The 22,156-nt window shown below is 40.6% G+C and overlaps 1 protein-coding gene across 1 annotated transcript in view; it reads right to left on the bottom strand.

The window, feature by feature from the left end:
• Positions 1-21,774, bottom strand: part of LOC121281432 (glutamine--fructose-6-phosphate aminotransferase [isomerizing] 2-like) — a 77,890-nt gene extending 56,116 nt beyond the window's left edge. Inside the window, 4 exon segments of the mRNA XM_041194376.1 lie at positions 3,684-3,809; positions 8,895-8,999; positions 12,102-12,209; positions 21,768-21,774. Of these exon segments, the coding sequence (XP_041050310.1) occupies positions 3,684-3,809; positions 8,895-8,999; positions 12,102-12,209; positions 21,768-21,774 (346 nt within the window).
• Between the last annotated feature and the right edge of the window lie 382 nt (positions 21,775-22,156).

Consider the following 22,156-nt stretch of genomic DNA (forward strand, 5'->3'; position numbering starts at 1 on the left):
CAGTCTGCGTTTGGTCTCTCCAATGTAGAGGAAACCGCATTGGGAGCAACAAATGCAGTAGACTAAGCAAGTGAAATGCTGCTTTACTTAACCCGCTTATATTTCACCCCTTTCCTATTTCTACTTAGTTCTGTTGAAGGGTCATGAGGACTCGAAACGTCAACTTTGCTCTTCTCCGCCGATGCTGCCAGACCTGCTGAGTTTTTCCAGGTATTTCTGTTTTTGTTTTGTATCTCCAGCATCCGCAGTTTTTTGTTTTTACCTTTCTAATTATCTGCTGGCGGAGCACTTACTTTGGAGGGGGAACATAATTCCAGTGGGGTGGCCTTTTAATGAGCATTCATGAGATGCAAATAAATGCAAATGTGGTTTCCAACATAGATCAGTGGGAAACTCAACCCGCCTTCAACCCACCAGCAAAGTTGGGAGGACAAAATTCCAAACTAACTTCCTGCAGGCGGGAAACTGGCTTTTTCTATCATGCTAAATTTAGTGCCCCCAACTGCCATGATTCCCGCTACTGGCAGGAATGGAAAATTCTGCCCCTTAAATGAGCAATTGATTCCCACTTAAGGGCCTCATCCAACTACCACCAGGATTTAAATCAGCAGCAGGAGAGGCCCCTGCCAGGCGGCCAGCGCAGCAGGTTTCCCTGCGCAGCTGATGGCGGGCAGGGGGTCCCTCCTTAGCTGGCCACTCTGAGCCCAATGAGGTGCAGCCCCCTCCAAAACTTTACACCCCCAGCATCCCCAAGGTTGCCCTCCCCCATATGGCCTCTCAAACTCCAGCCTCCCCATCCCCATCCAAATGAGCCTGCCAATTTGGCACCCAGCGAGACCCCCAAACACATATCCAAATCCTGATCCAAAACCACATGCCTCTGGCGCTAAGTGCTGGAGAGTTGCTGGTCTCTAACTGGCAGCTCTCTAAGGCAGGACTGTCTGCAGCCTATTAACAGCCAATTGACTCAATAGTTGCGCAGCAGATGGTGTTCCCCTTGGCGGCTCCCCTTTGGCATTTTTAGCCAGTAGGTGAGGAATTTGGCACTTTATATAATTCACTGTTACTGGGCAAGTAATCCAGAGGCTTGGATTAATAACCTGGAGATGTGTGTTCAAATCCCAAATGGCAGGTTATGAATTTGAAATAAATCTGAATGAAAAAGCTAGCATCAGATTGATGTAAAAACTCAATAGGTGAATTTTATCCAGTCCAGCCCAAGTGACTCCAGACCGACAGTAATACTGCCCTCTGAAATGACCTAGCAAGTCACTCAGTTATCTCAAATGGCCAAAAAAAATTCAAAAAGAATAGAACCAGAGTGACAACTCAACATCAACCTAGATGCTGTATTCAGAAATGAAAGAGGCACACTCATCCCAGTCAACCCTACAAAGTTGTCCTCACTAACATCTGGGGTACTTGTGCCAAAATTGGGAGAGCTGTCCCACAGACCAGTCATGCAAAAACCTGACATAATAATACTCATATATTCAGCCAATGCCCCGACTCCTCCAGGGGTCATAACATATTACTATACCATTAGGACGGAGTGACCCTCGGAGTCCTCAACATTAACCCTCAATTCCATGAAGTTTTATGGCATTAGGTCAAAAAGAAAATGGGCAAGAAAACATCCTGCTGGTAGAAACTGAACAGCTAACGAGGAGGCTCCATGAACATCCACACTCTCAATGATGACAAAAGCCCAGCACAAGTGCAAGGTTGAAGCATTCTCAAGTACCTTCAGCCATAAATACAGAGTGGATGATCCTTTGTGCCCTCCTTCTGAGGTTCCCACTATGATAGATGCTAGTCTTCACCCAATTCAGTTCACTTCACATGATACCAAAAGATGCCTCTTGCACTGAATAAAGCAAAGATTATATCCCCCCAGACACCATTCCAGCTATAGTGCTGAAGACCGGTGCTCCAGAACTAGTTGTATTCTTAGCCTAGCTGTTAAGGTACAAATACAGCACCGGCAAGTATCTGCCAAAAGTGGAAAATTGCCCAAGTATGTCCTGCCTACAAAAAAAAGGACAAATCCAATCAGGTCAAATGTTACTCCATCAGCTTACTTTCAACATAATGTGTTGTCAACCACATTATCAAGTGGTACTTACTCACTAATAACCAACTCATTATTACTCAGTTTGAAGTCTGCCAAAATCATTTTGCTCTTACTCTCATTACAGTCTTGGTCCAAATGTGGGCAAAAGAGCTGAATTCCAAAGGTGAGGCGAGAGTGACTGCCCTTAATTTCTAGGCAGCACCTGACTGAGTGTGACATCAAGCCCTTGCAAAATTGAAGTCAAAAGCAACTGAGGTAAATTTTACATTGCTGGAATCATATCTGGCACAATGAAAGAGGTCCAATCATCTCAGTTCCAGGACATCGTTGCAAGAGTTCCTCACGGCAGTGTCCTAGGCCCAACCATTTTCAGCTGCTTCATGAACTTCCTTCCATCATTATGTCATAAATGGGATTTTTGCGAATGATTGCAGAGTGTTCAGCTCTATTTGCCATTGATTAGATAATAAACTAGTCCATGTCCACATGCAGCAGGACTGGACACATGCAGACTTGGACTGATAAGTAGAATGTAACATTCCCACTCTCAAGTATCAAGTACCAAATATCTCCAACAACAGAGTCTAACCATCACCATTTGACATTCAATGGCATAACCAATGTCTAATTGCGCAATAGCAACATCCTGTCACCATTGACCAAAAGCTTCACTGGACCAGCCACATGAACATAAGAGCAGGTCAGAGGCTGGGTATTCTGCAGTTAGTGGCTCACCTCCTGACTCCCCAAAGTCTTACCGACACTTACAAGGCACAAGTCAAGAGTGTAATTGAATATTCTCCACGTGCCTGGACAAATGCAGCTCCAAAACACTCAAGAAGCTCACCGGCCTGGACATGATCCACAACAAAGCAGTATTATTGATCAGAAACCCACCCACCATCTTAAAATATTAATTCCCTCAACAGCGACACATCTTGAATGCAGTGCATGCCATCTACAAGATGCATTGCAATATCTCACCAAGGCTTCTTCATCAGCACCTCTCATAACGGCGATCTCTACCACCATGAAGGATAAGGTCAGGAGATGCATGGGAACACCATCTCCGCCAAGTTTCCCTCCAAGTCAAAGACCACCTTGATTTTGAAATTGATTATCATCTCTTTATCATTGCTGGGTCAAAATCCTGGAACTCCCTACCTAGCCCTGTAGTACCTTCACCATAATGACTGTAGCAGTTCAAGTCAGTGGTGGCTCACCACCACTAAGGGCAAATAGGGCAATAAATGCTGGCCTTGCTAGTAATGCCCACATCCCATGAATTAATAAAGTAAAAATAAAGAGGTTACTACCAAGAGAGAAAAGTTGGCTTAATTTTTGTCACAGTGGTTTTCTTCACTTCATTTATATCATGACACCTCTATGTAACCAAAGTACTCAGCATCCTTATCACCCGCAGTAAGAAATACAAAACCTTTTGGTAGCTATTATAATAAATAGTTAGTAAATGGTTAAATGAGTTTCAGCTGCAATTCAGTCTTATACAGTTCTACTGAAATTCATAAACTACCCAATCTTTTATATTGTGATTGATTTGGATTATTTGCATTTCTCTCAGCATTTTTAATGCATTAAAAACACATACCACTGTTTTTATCAGAGCGTTGAGGATGACTGTTCACTTCATTTGGAACCCCATGTGTTGCCCAGCGGGTGTGAACGATCCCAAAGTGTATTTCAAATTCTTTGTCAAAGTCCAGAAGTTTTTGTTCTGCAACAAAATAATTGCTTCATGCCAGGTGCTGTATTTATACATAAATATAGATCATGCAGACTGTAAAGCAACTATTTCACAACTGAATTCATTACAGCATTCCATATTACTTAGAAGCTGGTGGGGACAGAAAGAAGAATCTCAAAGTCTTATAAAAAATGCTGGCAAGTATTCTATTTTTGGTTTAAGTACATCTTCCATTTAACAATAACAACAGGAATAGCCCGTATTTATATTGCATCTTTAACACAGTAAAATGTGCCAAGGCACTTCACAGGAACATTATTAACTTTGCCACTGAGCCACATAAAGAGACACTGGGGCAGATAATCAAAAGCTTCGTCTAAGTGTAGGTTTTAAGAAGTGACTTAAAAACAGGAAAAATGGAAGAGAGGAGTTGTTTAAGGAGGAAAATCCAAAGCTTAGGCCCATGGCAGCTGAAAGCATTACCATCAACGATAGAGTGATTAAAATTAGGGATGTTCAGGATACCAGAAATGGATGAGCACACAGATCTTGGGGCAGGGGTTGGGGGAGTTAATGGGCTGGAGGAGTTTGAGAGAGAAGGAAGGTAAGGTCATGGAGGGATCTGAAAACAGGGGGATGAGAGTTTTAAAGTTGAGGCATTGCTTAACTGGGAGCCAATGTAAGTCAGCAAGCACAGGGGTGATGGACGAATGGGACTTGATGCAAGTTAGGAAATGAGCAGCCAAGTTTTGGATGACCACAAGTTTATGGACAGTAGAACATAGGAGGTCAGTTAAGAGCATTCTGAAATAATCGAGTATAGAGGTAACAAAGAATTGGATAAGTCTTTCAACAGCAGATCAGCTGGAGCAGGGATGGAGTCAACAATGTTACGATGGTAGAAATAAGTGGCCTTAGTCATGGCATGGGTATGTGGTTGGAACCATAGCTTGGGTCAAATATGACATGAAATGTGAATAGTCTGATACAGCCTCAGAGTTGCCAGGGAGAGAAATGGAGCCAGTGGTAAGGAATGGAGTTTGTGACAAGGACTGAAGAGAATGACTGTGGTCTTCCCCGTATTTTGCTAGAAGGAAATTTCTGTTCATGTAGTACTGAATGTCAGACAAGCAGTATGGCTATTTTGAGACAGTGAAGGGGCTGAGAAAAGTGAGGGTGTTATTAGTGTACATGTGGAAACTGATGCTGTTTTTTTCAGATGATGTAACCAAAGGCAGAGGGCAGAATTTTGCCCTAGGTTGGCGGGCGGGCCCCACCGACTCGGTAGCGGGTGGGCAGCCGAACTCCGCTGCCGAAGTGGGCCCCACCGCCATTTTAAGTGGGAGGGCCAATTAAGGCCCGCCCAGCGGTCTGCCTGAAGGGAAGCGCTATGTGCTTCCTGTGCGGGGGGGGGGAGATTCCTCAACTGTACTCTTTCACGCATGCGTGCGAAGGAGTGCACATCTCCCTGAGACTAAGTGCTGTCTCAGGGAGATCACTGACCGTGCTTCAAAGTGTCAAAATAGAAAAATAAAAAAAAATTAACATGTCCCCCTCATGTGACAATGTCACACGAGATGGGACATGTTAATAAATCTCACATAAAGTTTATTTAAGATTTTTAAAACAGACATGAAATCTCATCCCACCAGTGGATGAGGTTTCATGTTTTTCAGAAGCCCGCTGGGGCTCCTGGCCTGCCCACCAGCCTTAAGGTTGGACAGGCAGGGCCTTTAATTACCTTAATTATCCCATTTCTTGCAGATAATGCCAATTCTGTAATTCTTTTTAATTAAAAAAAAGTACAATATATTATTTCTTCATCATTCAGTGAGATTGCAGGCTAATGGAATAAATAGAAGGAAAATACTTTTTCAAGAAATTTCCCTTCTGATTATAAATGGCCTGAAAAATTACTCAGCTCAGCCAATTGGCAACAGATCCTCAATCTCTATTCTGGTACTGCAGGCAAAAGGTTTGTAATATCATGGTCCAATGGTAGATCTAGGATTTAATCAAGGACAATCTTAGGAGTATTTTACACTGGCTTAGCATCTTTACATCATTCCAGTTAAAATGGAAAGAACAAGCAAAAGTCAAACGCAAAGTTTATTTCAAGAATTGTGCACAACTCAAGATATATACCCTCATCTCAGGTATGCTAAAGACTATTTTTAAGTTTTAGATCATAAAGGATTCTTCATACTCACAAATAGTGAGGAAAAGATAAATGCTCTGTCGCAGAAGAGGCAATGGGTATGAAAAAGTTTAAAGAGGAAACCAACAGAGAAAGGTGTATACTCCAAACTTGGTGTGTCAGAATTGAATAATATTTATGTGAATGTGCAAAACAATCAAAGCAAAACTGGAAGCATTAATAGATAGGATGTAGTAGCTATAATAAATATTTGACTTAGATTTGGACAGGACTGGAACATAATATTTCTAGTTATAACATTTTAGAAGAAAAAGGAGGAAAAAACGGTGGTAAATGGTAGGGTTGGTAAACGATACTGTAGGGTTAGTAAATTATACTGTCAAAGAAATAGAGCATAACATGGTCTTGAAGGTTGCATTAAGGCAGAATCCACATGGATACAGAAGTAGAAAAGGAAAGAGCATCATTCTCCATTTGCATTACAGGTCACTGGTAGAGATGAGACAAAAGAAGAGCTATAGACATTTCAGAGACATTTATTATAACAGGGTAATAATGGGCAATTTTAGCCATGGTGCGATACGTTAGAATAATGCACTTGTTCAAAAAGATAAGAAAGCATCCAGGATTAGTATATTTCTAGTTCAACCAGGAAAGGAGATTTATTTGATTTGGTTCTGGAAAATAAAATGAGGCAAATAACCGATGAGGCTCAAAAGTACTGGAATGGATAAAGACAAAGTTCAGCAAGAGAAGAGCCTAGTCCAAACTACCTGAGCTGAAAACTTAGCAAACAGGCTCAGCAGTGGAAAATCATCAAACATGATATTGACAGAATAAAATATAAATATATTCCTCTAAGTAAAAAGGGCAGCATCAAGGTATGATAAATAAAGGGGTTGAAAGAATATTAAGGAAATGGAATGTAGAATGTGATAGGGCAGGTAAACAGAGTAGAAGGGCTAAAGGGAATGTGAATAAAACTAGCAGAAATATAAGAAAATAGTATCTTTTAAAAAGCTGATAAAAAGTAAAAGAATAGCAAAAGAAAGGATATAATCACTGAAAGTTGAAGGTGAATGTCTAACTGTCAAGGATTAAGACCTAACCCATTAAATATATTTTTGCATTGGTGGAAGCAAGGATGTCAGTGTAAAAATGAAGGTTATGCAATTGTTGAAAATATCTGTAAAAATGAATTCGCTAATAAAAAACAGAACTCAAAGCGTCTAAGTTCTGTGGGTGCTAATGACATGCATCCTAGGCATTAAAGAAAGTGAAAGAAGTGTCAGAAACTCTGGCCACAATTTTTCAATCTTCCTAAAATATGTAAATTGTGCAATGGAACGGTCAAGTAGCCATTGTTACACTTTAGTTGAAGAAGGGAGAGAAGGTTAAATCAGGCAACTATAGAACAGTAAAAAATTTACAAATTTGGATTTTATAAATAGGCATCGAGTAAAAGAGTAAAGTAAGAACGGATTTGTAAGAAATATTGGTTAGGCCCATTCGAACATTTTGTGCAGTTTGAACATCTCAATAATAGAGTACATGGAACAGAGAACATACCACATGGATTTACCAGCATGATACCAGGAATGAGAAACTAGAGCTATGAGAAGGGACTTGAGATGTTCAGGACTATTTATAATGGAACAGAAAAGGCCTAGAAGAAACTTGAGAGTTTTTTTTTAAATTATGAAACATTTTGGTAATGTGCTTAGTGAAAGACCATTGGCTGATTATCAATTTAAAACGGTCACTAAAATAATCAGGAGAGAGCTTAGGAGAAATTTGGTTACTCAGGACATTACTGGAGGTTAGGATATTCAGTCACATGGGGCAAAGATTATTGTATCTTTTAAATAAAATAAAAATATATTAAGCAGTTACAGATGCAGGGCTATGGGAGAGAGTGAGCAGTGGGATTAGTTTTGGATATGTATACTAGCTACTGGCATTTTGACCATCTATCCACGTTTCAAAGGTTTCAAAATAAAATCAGCCTATTTTACAAGAAGATTGAAGGTTGCCAATATCAACCAGTCAGATCTTTGGATGCATGCCTGGAGATTGTTAGAACCAAATCAAACAGATACAGTTTTTCCCTTGGGCTGAGTATGCATGAAGAAGACAGAAAGTTAAAGTTATCTGTTGATTTTGCATAATCAAAGAGTACGCATTTTGCGTTTTCCCCAATTAAGTTGTACAGCAAGCAAGTTGCTAAAATCCAGCTTTTAAAAGGGTTTCCATTTTCCTCAGAAAATCTTTCAGGGACTTCTGAGTTGCTATCTTTGGGGAAAGTTTATTTTACTTAAGATATTTGAGATCAGAAGCATGTTTTTTGATGTAAGTTCATTAATGGATTTATTTCAGCACTTCAGTCTCTGGATTCTGGAAGCATTAGGGTTTTGAAATAAATACAAAGTAGGTAAGAAGTGATTATCGTCATGAAAATTACTGTAGGCTTTAAATACCAGAAAATGCAGCAAGTCAGACATTCATTAATACACATTTGAGGTTTCTGGGGAAAATGCCCTCAGACAGTGCTGGGAAATAAATGACAAGCCCAAATCTCCCTTCAATAATTTCCAAAATGCAGCACTATTGTAAACCCTGATTTTGTGTACTGTGTCATTGTATGTCATAAGGCCAACAACATTCACAGCAGTTTTGAGCAGTTGGCTTTTACTAGTTTTCTAGACTGGTATATATGTTGAGATCATATATTTATTGGCTAGACTAATGCTTAGCTGGGAAAAATTAAGCTCATGTTTATCACAGAATTAAAAATAAGTTCATACCTTCCAATAGCCTAAAAATACAAAAATATACAAAAGTAAAATCAAAATAGAATGATCAACATAATATAGTTTATGTGGCTCATCATCTGCAGAAAGGAAAAATATACAAGCACAAAGTATTGAAACTAGAATTTACCAATTTAGGTAACTTACTATAAAGCTCATCAGCTAGGGCCTTCACTTTACCTTTGTTTCTAAAGAGACAGATACAACCACCATTTTTACGTTCTTTGCTATTATCTTCATCAACTGCTATTCCTGTTATTTAAAATAGCAATTATTCAAAGTTGAAATAAGAATACATCAAATTTTACTGAAGAAACAAACGTACATGATTATGCAGGCAACAAAAAAGAATTTGTAGTAAAGAATTTTTGTTTCTATTGTGATCAGTCTCACCCCACTTGGGTCTCTGTCCTATAGACTAGAAAGAAAGGATGGGATCTCTAGATGATGTTGCGCAAGATTGGGAAGCAATCTTCCTACCACCCTCACCCACACCTCAAACAAATGGTTAAAGAGGCCATTAATAGATTCATTGTCTGGGGTAACTAGTGAAGAATGAAGCAGTGGAGGGAAGTGTGATGTACTGTAGCACAAATCACGTCTTCAAAGACAGTGAGAGAATCCGAGAGCTTAAAAGAAAATGTGGAGCACTGTCCAATACTCCTCTCTGCCACATAATATGAACAATTGTATCAACTGGGCCTCAAAAATCTTTTATGAAATATGATACCTTCAATAATGCACTACTTAACAGTACTGTACTGAGGTATCAACCTAGATGATAATCAATAGTAGACCTTGAACCTACAACCTTCTGACTCAGAAGCTAGGGTGCTATCACTAAGTCAGGGTTGACAAATAAATTATGTGTATTAAACTCAGCTGTCTGTGGCCTTAAACTTCACAAGTCCTGCTTGCTAATCACTCCCATCCTTGCTAATTCACACTGGGCCCTGATTGCGCCCATCACATTAAATATAAAATCCTCATCCTTGTTTTCAAATTTCACCATGGTCTGTTACCATCATCTTTACAAATTCCTCGGGCATTTTAACCTTCTTGAATGCTTTCGGCCTCTGACTCTGGCCTTTTGTTCAAGTGCCCTCACCTTATCCATCATTTGTGGTAAGGCCTTCAGCCATCTCGGCCCGAAAACCTCTGGACTTCTCAAAAGACTTCCATCCCAACACTTATAAAACCTACTGAAAATTTATCTTTTTGACCAAACTTTCAGTTACCTTGCCAATCTCTCTCCAAGTTGCAGTGTCTATTCTGTTATTCCCATGGTGAAGCCCCTTGAAATATTTCACATTAATAGCACTATATAAATGCAAATTATTGTTCTTGTGCCACATTAGGTATTTCAAGCTTTCTTCCCTACATACCTACATATATGATGCTTCTGACATGCTTTGCTACCATAATACATTTCATTATTTTCTGGCCTCAATGGTGTCTGAAGTGACTATAGATGCAAACGCCCTCTACACTTCCATAACTCACTAGGGCCATCTGTGTGCTCTGCACTTCTTGTTCAAATGGTAGCCCAACTAGCCTCATCCACCAATACCCTCATACATCTGGGTGAAATTGAACATTCTTTGTTCCAGTCATACTCCTCCTCAATTTATTTTTCCATTTTCAACAGGGAGTGGGTGAAGATGGGTGAAGAGAGCAGGAAGGAAAGGGTCAAGGTAAAAAGAGATTAGTTTAATGGGACATGAGAAGGCTGCAACAGTCAGTTAATCTACCAGGACAACACTGTTTATCTATCTTTGGGATGAGGTGGAACCAGATTGATCAGGGTTGGGAACTAGGGTGCTAGGAGCCTTGGGTCCGGGAAAATCTCCACAGATGAAGCCAGTGTCAATCTGGAAAATGGTGGCTTGGTGGTCAGAAATGAATATTTGATCCATGGACAGTGTAGGTCCTATGCAATACAACAAACTTTGTCAGTGAGCTTAGTAATGATGTGGGAATTAGACCAGAGAGAACAACATGCTACAAATTCAGATGGAGATAGATCTAAATGAGTTAGGAAGTGGAATTGACATTATTGATAACAAGTCACAGTTCTCAATAAAAAGATCAAGAGACGCCAAGGGGGGGTCGAGGTAGATCAGAGAAGCTGATGACAGGGAAAGGGTCAGAATTGCGCAAGAAAGCCTCCTGGCCAAAAAGTAGACATAGCAGTGAAAGCAGCAGAAAAAGAGTTAAGCATTAATTGACATGGGTGCAAAGAGGAATGAAGGCTCATTTGGCTTCAGGATCAGAGGAAATTATGAAGATATGGTAAAGGAAGAGGTTGGAGGAAGATATATAGATGGAAGGCAATGATATAGTTGGAAGAAAGTGAAAAGGAAGGGAAATCAGTCCATAGGCTGGCACCCAGAATTGGCATCAGCAATGATTTATTTTTCTGAGCTTCCAAATCTACCTACTTTATGCCACACTTCCTGAGCTAGTCATATGTCATCTGTGTCTCAAGTGTCTAAATTCTTTGATTTTTCATTATGCCTCATACTGTTATATGGTTAATCATTACTTCTGTCCTTTTGCTATCTCCTGTTTTCCACTCAAGCACTTTACAGGTCATTCTATTCCTAATGGACTGACAGGATAGACATTGAGAGAATGATTCCTCTGGCTAAGGAGTCTAGAGCTAGGGATCTCAATTTCAGAAGAAGCGGCTGGCCATTTCAGACTGAGATGAGAAGAACCTTCTTCAGGCAAAGTGTACAAACCTTTGGAATTCTCTCAGAGACTTGTGCATGCTTAGTCATTGAGAATATTCATGTAGATCAACCGATTTTTGGATATTAAGAAAAACAAATGATGTGGGGAGAGTCTGGAAGATGTAGCTGTGATAGAAGATCAGCGTTGATTCTACTGAATGGCAGAGCAGGCTTGTGAATTGCTTACTCTTGCTCCTATTTCTGATGTTCCTGTCTGTGTGAGTCTGAAAGTGGTGGTTTTCCCTCTCTTCCTTTTATTGTTAATTTTTAAATGTTACAACTCTGTAAAATCCTCCAGCTCTAATGAATGAATCATAATTGAAATGACAATACGTCTATTCTCTCTACAGATGCTACCTGATCTGATGAGTGTTTCTATTATTTGTCATGTATGGATCATGTTGTCCCCAATGTAACCAGTTACTATATGAAATGCACAACAGATTTCCTAGCATAGCTAACGTACTCCATTCCTTTACTAATGTTGAACTGTAGCTGATGCTTATGATTTGTGCATTCAGTCATTACACAAAATTTATTTAGGAATTGAAACTTCTTTTATCAGGACATGTAACAGAATACAATATTCAAAACTGCAAAATACATTCTGAAAATTTACCTGCTGAATCATACCCTCTGTGTTCAAGTCTCTGTAGGCCTTTGACTAAGATCTCAAAGATCGTCTTCCTGGTGCGAGGGACTTTGTAGTTCAAGTATGCAAAAATTCCTGCAAAATTCATTTTTTAAAATTCAAACCAATGGGATAACCAAACACTAGCAACAATATGTAACAAAATTAGCTATACTTCTCTAAGTAAACAAATGACGTCAACCAGCCTCAGAAAACAAAAATAAGATTACATTTTAAATTGCAAGTACCAAATTGAGTTACCAGTTAACAATATGGACATTCTCTCGTCTGTATTTCAAGAGGAATAATAGAATTTTACAACACAGAAAGCAGCCATTCCAGCCAACATATTAACGCTGATTCTCTGAAAAAACTCTCCATTTCAATCTATTCTTCTGCCCTTTCCCCAATAGTTATTTCTAAATAATTATCCATTTAACAGAAGTGTGGAAGAAAATTTCCCCTAACTCCTCTATGATTTTTTTGCTAAAATCTTGAATTTACAATCTTCCAATTAGTGACTGCTCAACCAATGAAAATAATTTTCCTCTGATTTACTTTAGAATGTATGCTGGATGGGGAACTTGAATATCCATCACCAAGGATATCTCGGTAGCACCACTACTGACCAAGCTGGAGAGAGCTGAAGGGCATATCTGCCAGGGAGGCCTGAGGCAGGTGGTCAGAGAATCAAAAAGAAGGGAAAAGCTACTTGACTATGTCCTCAAAAATCTACCTTTTGAGGTGCATCTGTCCAGGACAGAATTGGTAGGAGTAACCACCACACAGTCCTTGTGGAGATGAGGTTCCATCTTCACAATGACAACAGCCTTCACTGTTTTGTGCAGAACTACCACCGTTCTAAATTGAATAAGATTCAGGATGGATCTAACAGCTAGAAACCGGGCATCCCTAAGGCTCTGTGGCTATCAGCAGCAGCAGAAATGTATTCAATCACAATCTACAACCTCATGAACTGGCATATCCCTCACTCTACCATTACTATGGGACCAACCCTGGTTCAGTGTGGAATGTAGGAGAGCATACCAGGAACAGCACCAGGTATAGCTAAAAATGAGGTACCAACCTGGTGAAACTATAGCACAGGACTATATGCATTCTAAACAGTGGAAGCAGCATGCTAATGATGAAGCTCAGTGATCCTACAACCCACAGATCAGAACAAAGCTCTGCGGTCCTGCCACATCCAGTCATGAATGGTGGTGGACAATTAAATAACTAACCAAAGGAGAATGCTACAGAATAAAAATTTCCATTCTCAAATGATGAGTGACCCCAACAGATCTGTACAAAAGACAATGCTGACGTATTTGCAACCATCTTCAGCCAAAAGCATTGAGTGGATGATCTATCTCAGCCTCCGCGAAAGATCCAAACCATTATAGAGGCCAGTCGTAGGACAATTTCATTCACTCCATGTGATATCAATAAACGGCTGAAGGCACTGGATACAGCAAAGGCCATGGGGCCTGACAATATCCCAGCTGTAATCTGAAGACATGTGCTCCAGAATTGGCTGAACCTTTAGCTAAACTGTTCCAGTACAGATATAACTGTACTGGCATCTACCCAACAATGTAGAAAATTGCCTAGATATGTCCTGCCCACAAAAATCAGGGCAGATCCAATTCAGCCAATTGCCAGTCCTTCAGTCTACTCTTGATCATCAGGAAAGTGATGGAAGGTGCCGTTGAAAGTGCTATCAAGCGGCAAACATTCACCAGCAACCTGATGAAAGTAATATACTGCAGATGCTGGAAATCTGAAATATAAACAAAGAATGCTGGAAAATCTCAGCAGTCCTGGCAGCATCTGTGGAGAGAGAAACAGAGTTAACGTTTTGAGTCTGTATGAATCTTCTTCAGTGCTGGGTAGATGCCAGTGTTGTAACCATACTTGAACAGCTTGGCTAAGGGTATGGCTAGTTCTGGAGCACAAGTCTTCAGTACTACTGCCAGAATGTTGCCAAGGGCCAAGGCCTTTGCTGTACCCAGTGCCTTCAGCCATTTCTTGATAGCAAGCAGAGTGAATTGAATTGGCTGGAGACTGGGTACCTGTGATGCTCAGGACCTCAGGAAGAGGATGGGTGGATCATCCACTCAGCACTTCTGGCTGAAGATGGCTGTAAGTGCTTCAACTTTGTCTTTTGCACTGATGCGGTGTTAAGGATAGCATTAGATTAAAAGAAGAGGCTTACAGTGTGGCAAAAACAGTAGCAAGCCTGAGGATTGGGAGTGTTTAATAAGCCAGCTAAGGGCCATCAGAAAGTTGATAAAAAGGGAAAAAAATAGAATGACAATAAACTAACTAAAAATAAAACAACAGACTGTAAGAGCTTTTAAGTATATAAAAAGGAAGAGAGAGTAGCAAAAGTAAACATTGGTCCTTTAGAGCAGAGACTGGAGAAATTATCATGGGGAATGAAGAAATAGCGAAGGCATTGAACAAATAGTTTGTGTTTGTCTTCACAGTAGAAAGCACAAGTTTCATACCTGAAATAGATGGTAACCTAGAGGCTAAAAAGAGTGCAGAAATTAAGGAAAGGAATATCAGAAGAGATAAGGTATTGGAATAAACTTAAGGGACTAAAATCAGACAAATCCCCAGGACCTGATGGTCTACACCCTTGAATTCCAATGGCTGCAGCGATAGTGGATGTGCTAGCTAGGATTTTCCAAAGTTCCTTCGATTCGGGAACGGTCCCATCAGATTGGAAATTGGCAAATGTAACCCTGCTTTTCAAGAAAGGAGGGGAGAGAGAAAACAGGGAACTACAGGCCAGTGAACTTAACATCAGTTGGGAAAGTGCTGGAATCTATTATTAAGGAACTCTTAACAATGCACTTAGAAATGCATAGTATGATTAGAACAAGTCAATATGGATACTAAAGGGAAATCCTGTTTGTCAATTTTATTAGATCTTTTTGAAGATATAATTAGTAGGGTAGATAAAGGGGAACCAGTAGACGTAGTATACCTGACTTTCCAAAATGGCATTTGATAAGCTGCCACGAAGTAGGTTATTGGCAAGCTAAGGGCTCTTGCAGTTGTGGCTAATATATTAGCAAGGATGGAGGATCGGTTAATGGATAGAAAGCAGAGACTGGGCATTAACAGGGCTTTTTCAAGTTGGGAGCAGTGAAAAGTGCAGTGCTACAAGGATGAGTGCTGGGGCCTCAGCTAATTACAATCTATATTAATGACCTGGATGAAGAGACAGGTGCTGATAATATGCTAGCTGGAAAGGTGAGCTATGGGGAAGACATAGAGACTGCAAAGAGATATAGACAGGTTAAGTGACTGGGCAACACAATGACAGATGGAGTATAATGTAGGGAAATACGAAGTTATTCACTTTAGTTGTAAGAATAGAAAAAGCAGATTTTTTTTTAAAAGGGTATGAAACTTTAAATGTTGATGTTCAACAAGACTTGGGTGTGCCATGCAGGTGGCAGCAAGCAATTAGGAAGGCAAATAGAATGCTGGCCTTTATTGCAAGGAGATTGGAGTACAGGAATAAAAATGTCTTACTACAATTGTACAGGGTTTTGGTGAGACTACATCTGGAATACTGTGTGCAGTTTTGGACTAACCATTTAAGAAAGGCTATACTTGCATTGGAGGCGGTACAACAAAGGTTCACTAAATTGGGCCCTGGGATGAGGGGGTTGTCTTTTGATGAGAGGCTGAGTTAATTAGGCTTATATTCTCTGAAGTTTAGAGGAATAATAGGTGATTCACTGAAATCTACAAGATTCTGAAGAGGCTTAATAGGGTGGATGCTGAGAGATTGTTTCCACTAAAACACAGGGGCACAGTCTCAGGATAAGGAGCTGATCATTTAAGGCTGAGATGAGGAGAAATTACTTCACTCATTATATTGAATATATTAAAGGTTAAGATGCACAGATTTTTGGTCTCTCAGGAATTCAAGGCACATGGGGAGCAGGCAGGAAAATGAGTTGAAACCCGAGATCAGTTTGTGTTGTGGGATCACTTAGCTCTGCCTATCACATGCACATTCCGCTGTATGGCATGCAAATAATCTTGGCCTGAATTTTCCCGTCGGTGATTTGGGGGCGGGGCCCACTTGCCGACGGGAAAATGATGCGGGATGAGGTAGGGAGGAACCTCTGACATCATCCTGGTGCCTTTAAATTTTTAGAAAGGCGGGCAGACAGCAAAATCAGCTGTCCGCCCTTCAACCTGTCAATGGCCAATTAAAGCCACTGACAGAGTAATTAAGATAATTAAAGACTGTCCGTCCAACCTTAAGGTTGGCGGGCAGGCCAGGAGCCCCAGCGGGCTTCTGATAATACATAAAACCTCGTCCACTGGCAGGATGAGGTTTCATGTCCGTTTTTAAAAAGTATAATAAAGTTTATGTCCTTTTTATTAACATGTTCCATCTCGTGTGACATTGTCACATGAGGGGGACATGTTCATACTTTTTTAATTTTTCTATTTTTAAAGTTTTTTGGACTGTCAGTAATCTCCCTGAGACAGCACTTTGTCCCAGGGAGCAATGTGCTCTTTCACACGCATGCGCAAAAGAGCGCACTTTGACAGCTGGGGACTCCTCATCCCCCCACCCCCCCCCACCCCCCAACCCACCCACCCCCACCCCCCCACCCCCACACCCCCCCACCCCACCCCCACACCCCCCCCACCACCCACCCACACCCCCACACACCCCCACCACCCACCCACCCCCCCCACCCCCCCACCACCCACCCACACCCCCACACCACCCACCCACACCCCCCCACCCCACCCCCACACCACCCACCCCCACATCCCCACCCCCACCCCCACCCCCCCCCCAAACCACCCCCCCCACCCCCCCATCCCACACCACCCCCCCCCAAGCACCACCCCCTCCCCACCCCCCCCAGCACCACTTTCTGTTGGGCAGGCCTTAATTGGCCCACCTACTCAAAATGACGGCGGGCCTTGTTTCGGTGGGGCCCGCACGCCCACCAAGGGCAAAATTCTGCCCTTTATGTTGTAACTTCATCAGGTTGATATTTCATTTTTAGGTATGCCTGGTGTTGCTCCTGGAATGCCCTCCTGTACTTTTCGTTGAACCAGGTTTGATCCACCGGCTTGATGGTAATGGTAGAGTGAGGGATATGCCAGCCATGATGTTGCAGATTGTGGCTGAACACAATTCTGCTGCTGCTGATGGTGCACAGCACCTCATGGATTCCCAGTTTTGAGTTGTTAGGTCTGTTCGAAATCTATCCTATTTAGCATGGTGGTAGTGCCACATGACACAATGGAGGGTATCCTCAGTGTAAAGATGGGACTTCGTCTCCACAAGGGCTGTGCAGTGGTCACTCCTACCAACAGTGTCATGGACAGATGCATCTGCAACATGTAGAGTGGTGAGGACGAGGTAAAGTAGGTTTTTCCCTTTTGTTGGTTTTCTCACCACCTGCCTCAGATGCAATCTAACAGCTGTTTCCTTCAGGATTCGGCTAGTTCGGTCATTATTGGTCCTATTGAGTCACTCTTAAGATGTTCTGATTTGCACCCCATCCACCGCCTTAAACATTCACTCCCTCCAGCACCAATACATGGTGGCAGCAGCATGTACCATCCACATGATGCACTGCTGCAACTTGCCAGGGCTCCTTCGACAGCACCTTTCAAACCCCCGACTTCTATCACATAGAAGGGCAAAGGTAAGAGAGGCATGGGAACATCATCACCTGCAAGTTACTCTCCAAGCCATACATCATCCTGACTTGGGAATATATCGCTGTTCCTTCATTGTCGCTAGCTGAAAATCCTAGAATTCCCTAATAGTACTGAAGGTGTGTCTAAATCACATGGACTGCAATAATTCAAGAAGGTAGCTCACCACCACCTTCTCAGGGGCAATAAGGGAGGCATATAAATGTTGGCCTTTTGACCAACAAACAAATATAAAAAAACCCTCTATTAGATCTTCCATTAGTACTTGTTCTAATGGAATAGGCCCCAGGTTCTTTAGTATCATCTCAGAACTAAAATTTCTCATCCCTGGTAGTTAATTCTGTGCCAAATACAGACATCTAACTCTTACAAACTCCTTCGGCAGGATTTCCCACCTCTAAACAATGAGTGTTGCCTACATTTCCTCACAAATGCAAGCCTTGCATTTGCTTGACAGATTTTCCTTCCACCATAAATTGCCCTCTTCTTTATTGGCAAACAGCAGTCTTAACCGCTGCTACCTCACGAGTTTTCCCACTCCCTGGTTGACTGCATTACTTTTTGTGCTTTGCAGCAGTGCAGATTTCTAGATTTCAATGTTTAACTGTACATACTGTGTTTAACAATTTTTCCACAGTAATGCCAGTTTTGCTGTCATTACAAAAGCAAATTCTAGGCTCATGGCTTGTGTTGTGTGGCACTACCACCATGCTAAATGGGATAGATTTCGAACAGACCTAACAGCTCAAAACTGGGCATCCATGAGGTGCTGTGCACCATCAGCAGCAGCAGCATTGTGTTCAACCACAATCTGTAACATCATGGCTAGCATATCCCCCACTCTACCATTACCATCAAGCCAGTGGATCAACTGTAAGTTATCATGCTGGTGCAAAAGAGGTGAAAAGAAAAAGTTTAGTGTTGTGAGAAAACATCATATTCTCTCAAAATAAAACGCTTTACGCTTGGAACTGGTGCAACTCTATATTATTCTATTGCTAGTTTATTGACTATGTTACCTATTCTGCAGGCTCATGGTTGATATGGTTTTATGCCAGTCAATTGTTTATATTTTGATACATCAAATCTCTTCAATATTTATTCCCATCCTAAGTCCCTGCATAACAAAATACTTAAGTAAAAATGTAAATAAATCTTGGTATCATTTTTACCAATGTAAAAATAACTATTAGCTAAAATGTTTTTGCAGAGTTTTTGAACTGGCAGCTTCTATAACAAATGACTGGGGAGCAATGCCCAGCAGTCACCAAAACAAGAAATACTGTGGATTTACTCTAGTGTTTGTGACCAAAAAGACTCACTGAAGCCCTCCTTCATATTGCTCTTACAATGCTTCCTTTATTCTTTGACCAACTAAAGTTTCGTTTTCCAGAACGAACCCTCATTTTGCTCCTGCACATCATGCAAACCATAAGACTCACCAGTCACTGGAGACCACATCTCTGAGACAGTTTGTCTCAAAGTGTGCTGCCAAAAGGCTGGATTAACATTTCTTGGCCTATAGTCAAACAAATCAAGCATTCTTGTTCACACTGACACTGCACATGCTCAGCTTTAATAGTGGCACCTTCATGTTCCAAAACTAAATCTATTCCTTTTGTTTAAAATAATAAAAAAATAGACAACTTGCAACTGTCCAAAGTACTCAACTTTACTGCCAGTAATACTAGAGTTAAGCTCAGGCACAAATTGGTCATTGCAGAATACAATTTGAAAATCAACCAAAAAACATATAACCGTTACCTCACAGTGTCCCCATAACCCTTTCAGCAGCCAAGAACAGATCATCTTCATTCCCTCTCAGATGGCAAAAGATGCCTAACATTATGATAGAAAGCAATAGAAATTGATGTCTTCTAATTCTATAAATCCTCAAAGATCAGCTGAACAGCATTTCATAAAGATTACAATTCTGTGAAAAAAATTTAGAAGATTATTGAGCTTAAAAACTTATTATGTCACATTAGAAACCAACATCTTAAAACATTAAAACAATATCCTTTAAGTTACTAAGTGAAGACCATACCTATTGACATCAATCTTTTCAAAAGTTATGGCTAATTTAGTGCGTGTGGAGAAAGGGAAAGCTTAGAAAAGCACGAGCGAGCATTAGGATATGAACTTTTGCTAGAATATATAATACACAATTAAAATTAGAGCCAGTCTGTTTATGGAAATGTCGGGAAGGATCCAGAAATTCAGGAGTCTCTTCCTCAAAACGTTGTTGAGATTAGATTAGTTGAAAATTTCAAAACTGAGAATGATATATTGTTGGGTAAGGGAATGAAGGGATATAGAACCAAGGCAGGCAAATGGAGTCAAAGTACAGATCAACCATGATCCAACTGAATGATGGATTAGACCGAGGGTTTGAATGGCCTACTCCTGTTTCTATGTAAGTTATTCCACAAAGTCTGACTTTGCAACTGTCTTGTGATGATTAACACTGAAAAACTGAATGGTAAATGTTATCAGCAATTTACAGCAGTAAAAGTTGACACATAGATGACCAAAAACTATGATAACTGGAAATAATTTGTGTGAACAGGATTAATGTACCATGACAAATGTTAATATAAATCTCAAAAATTGATAGCTCTCACAGAACCACAATATTTAATAAAATAAATACCAGTTTCCTGGGGAGGGGTAAATTGATCATACAGCAAATCTAAAATTTGTATTACTGCAGTGATTCTCCTAGTGTTTTGGCTATCATTTACCCATCAACCAACACCAAAACAAATTATGTGGTCACTTATCTAAATTGCCTTCCCTAGAATCTTGCTGTCTGCAAGCTGTCTGTTGTGTTTCCTACATAACACTACCTGCTTGAAAAATAATTCTGAAGCACTTTCAGACATGAAAAGCACTTTGATAAATATAAATCATTTATTTTCTTTAGTACTAGGGTTAGGAAACTAATTTATATTATAAGACAATTACTAAGAATCCTTGAAGGAAGTTTGTACAGACAGTACTAGAAATCGTTTTTATAAAACACACACTATAGGTACATGCCTACCTACATACAGAATGAAACTCAAAACTGGTCTCAATGTGATAGTTTAAATCAGACCTTATACTACACTAAAACAATATAGATTTACATATTTCAAAAGTTCATCATAAAGTACTATGTTTGAAACAAGGAAATCTATAAAACAATGGATCTAAAGTTAAACTCGTTTGGGGCAATGTTAAAGGTGGTTTTGTAACATTTATTTAGAAAGCTCTTTGGTTGTGAGGAGGAAACGTCCCTCATTCACATCCTCACACCACCAATTACACCCCTTTGCAGAGCATGTTTTTTTATGGAAAGGCACGCAACTACTTTATATCGTTTTGCTATTTTTTTAAAAAATACCCCATCTTTATTCATTACAACAGACGTGCAACTTTTTCTGCGAGGTGAAGGAGAAACCCCAGCGATTTTAACCTTCTTGATTGGACCAATAAAGCTCTGATCGCCAGATCAATCAGTCTGAGTGGGAAACACTACTGCTACAGCCTATATAGCCAAGTGGTTATGGTACTGGGTTTGTAACCCCAAGATCAAGAATTCAAATCTCCCAATGGCATATTATGAAACAATGTAACTTCATCTGAATAGGAACAGATAGAAACATGTTTGTATTCGAAAGAGTTACAACCTCCTCAAAATACACACACAAAAAAACAGCAATGAGAAAGCTCAGCCAGGAATAACAAGCAACCATGCAGGACTTTTTTTTGCTCCAAGTTTTCCCTACAAAGACAAGGGTACGTGCATCTGCTAAAAGCAAAAATATTCTTTAAAAAAAGCTGAAGTGCTGCAACATAACTAAAGGGAAAGAAAGTGAGGGATCGCTCATCAAGATTTCGTGGAAAGCTTCTCCCGTTCACTGCATGCTAAAGTTGATTTTTGCTTACCGCACATCGTGTTAGTCAATGGGAAACAACTCTGAAGCTGAAGCCACTGCCCGGATCGCTTTGGTGAAAGTCTGCGTGACTGACTCAGCGTCTGCCCCACACTGAGCCTGTTTTACCTCCCCTGCTCTACCCCGTCCCCTAGTGGAAATGGCTGCAACACCCCGCCCTTCAGCATGAGGGCTAATGGGGGGGCACAGTGATTATGCCTCTGGGACCAGTGGTCCAGACTAAATGCTCTGGGAATAAAAGCAAAATACTGCGGATGCTGTAAATCTGAAATAAAAACAGAAAATGCTGGAAAAACTCAACAGGTCTAGCAGCATCTGTGGAGAGAGAAACAGAATTAACTCTTCTTCGATGCCCTCCGAACATGGGTTCAAATCCCACCA

Source organism: Carcharodon carcharias, chromosome 8 (genome assembly GCF_017639515.1).
Source record: "Carcharodon carcharias isolate sCarCar2 chromosome 8, sCarCar2.pri, whole genome shotgun sequence".
Classification (NCBI taxonomy): Eukaryota; Metazoa; Chordata; class Chondrichthyes; order Lamniformes; family Lamnidae; genus Carcharodon; species Carcharodon carcharias.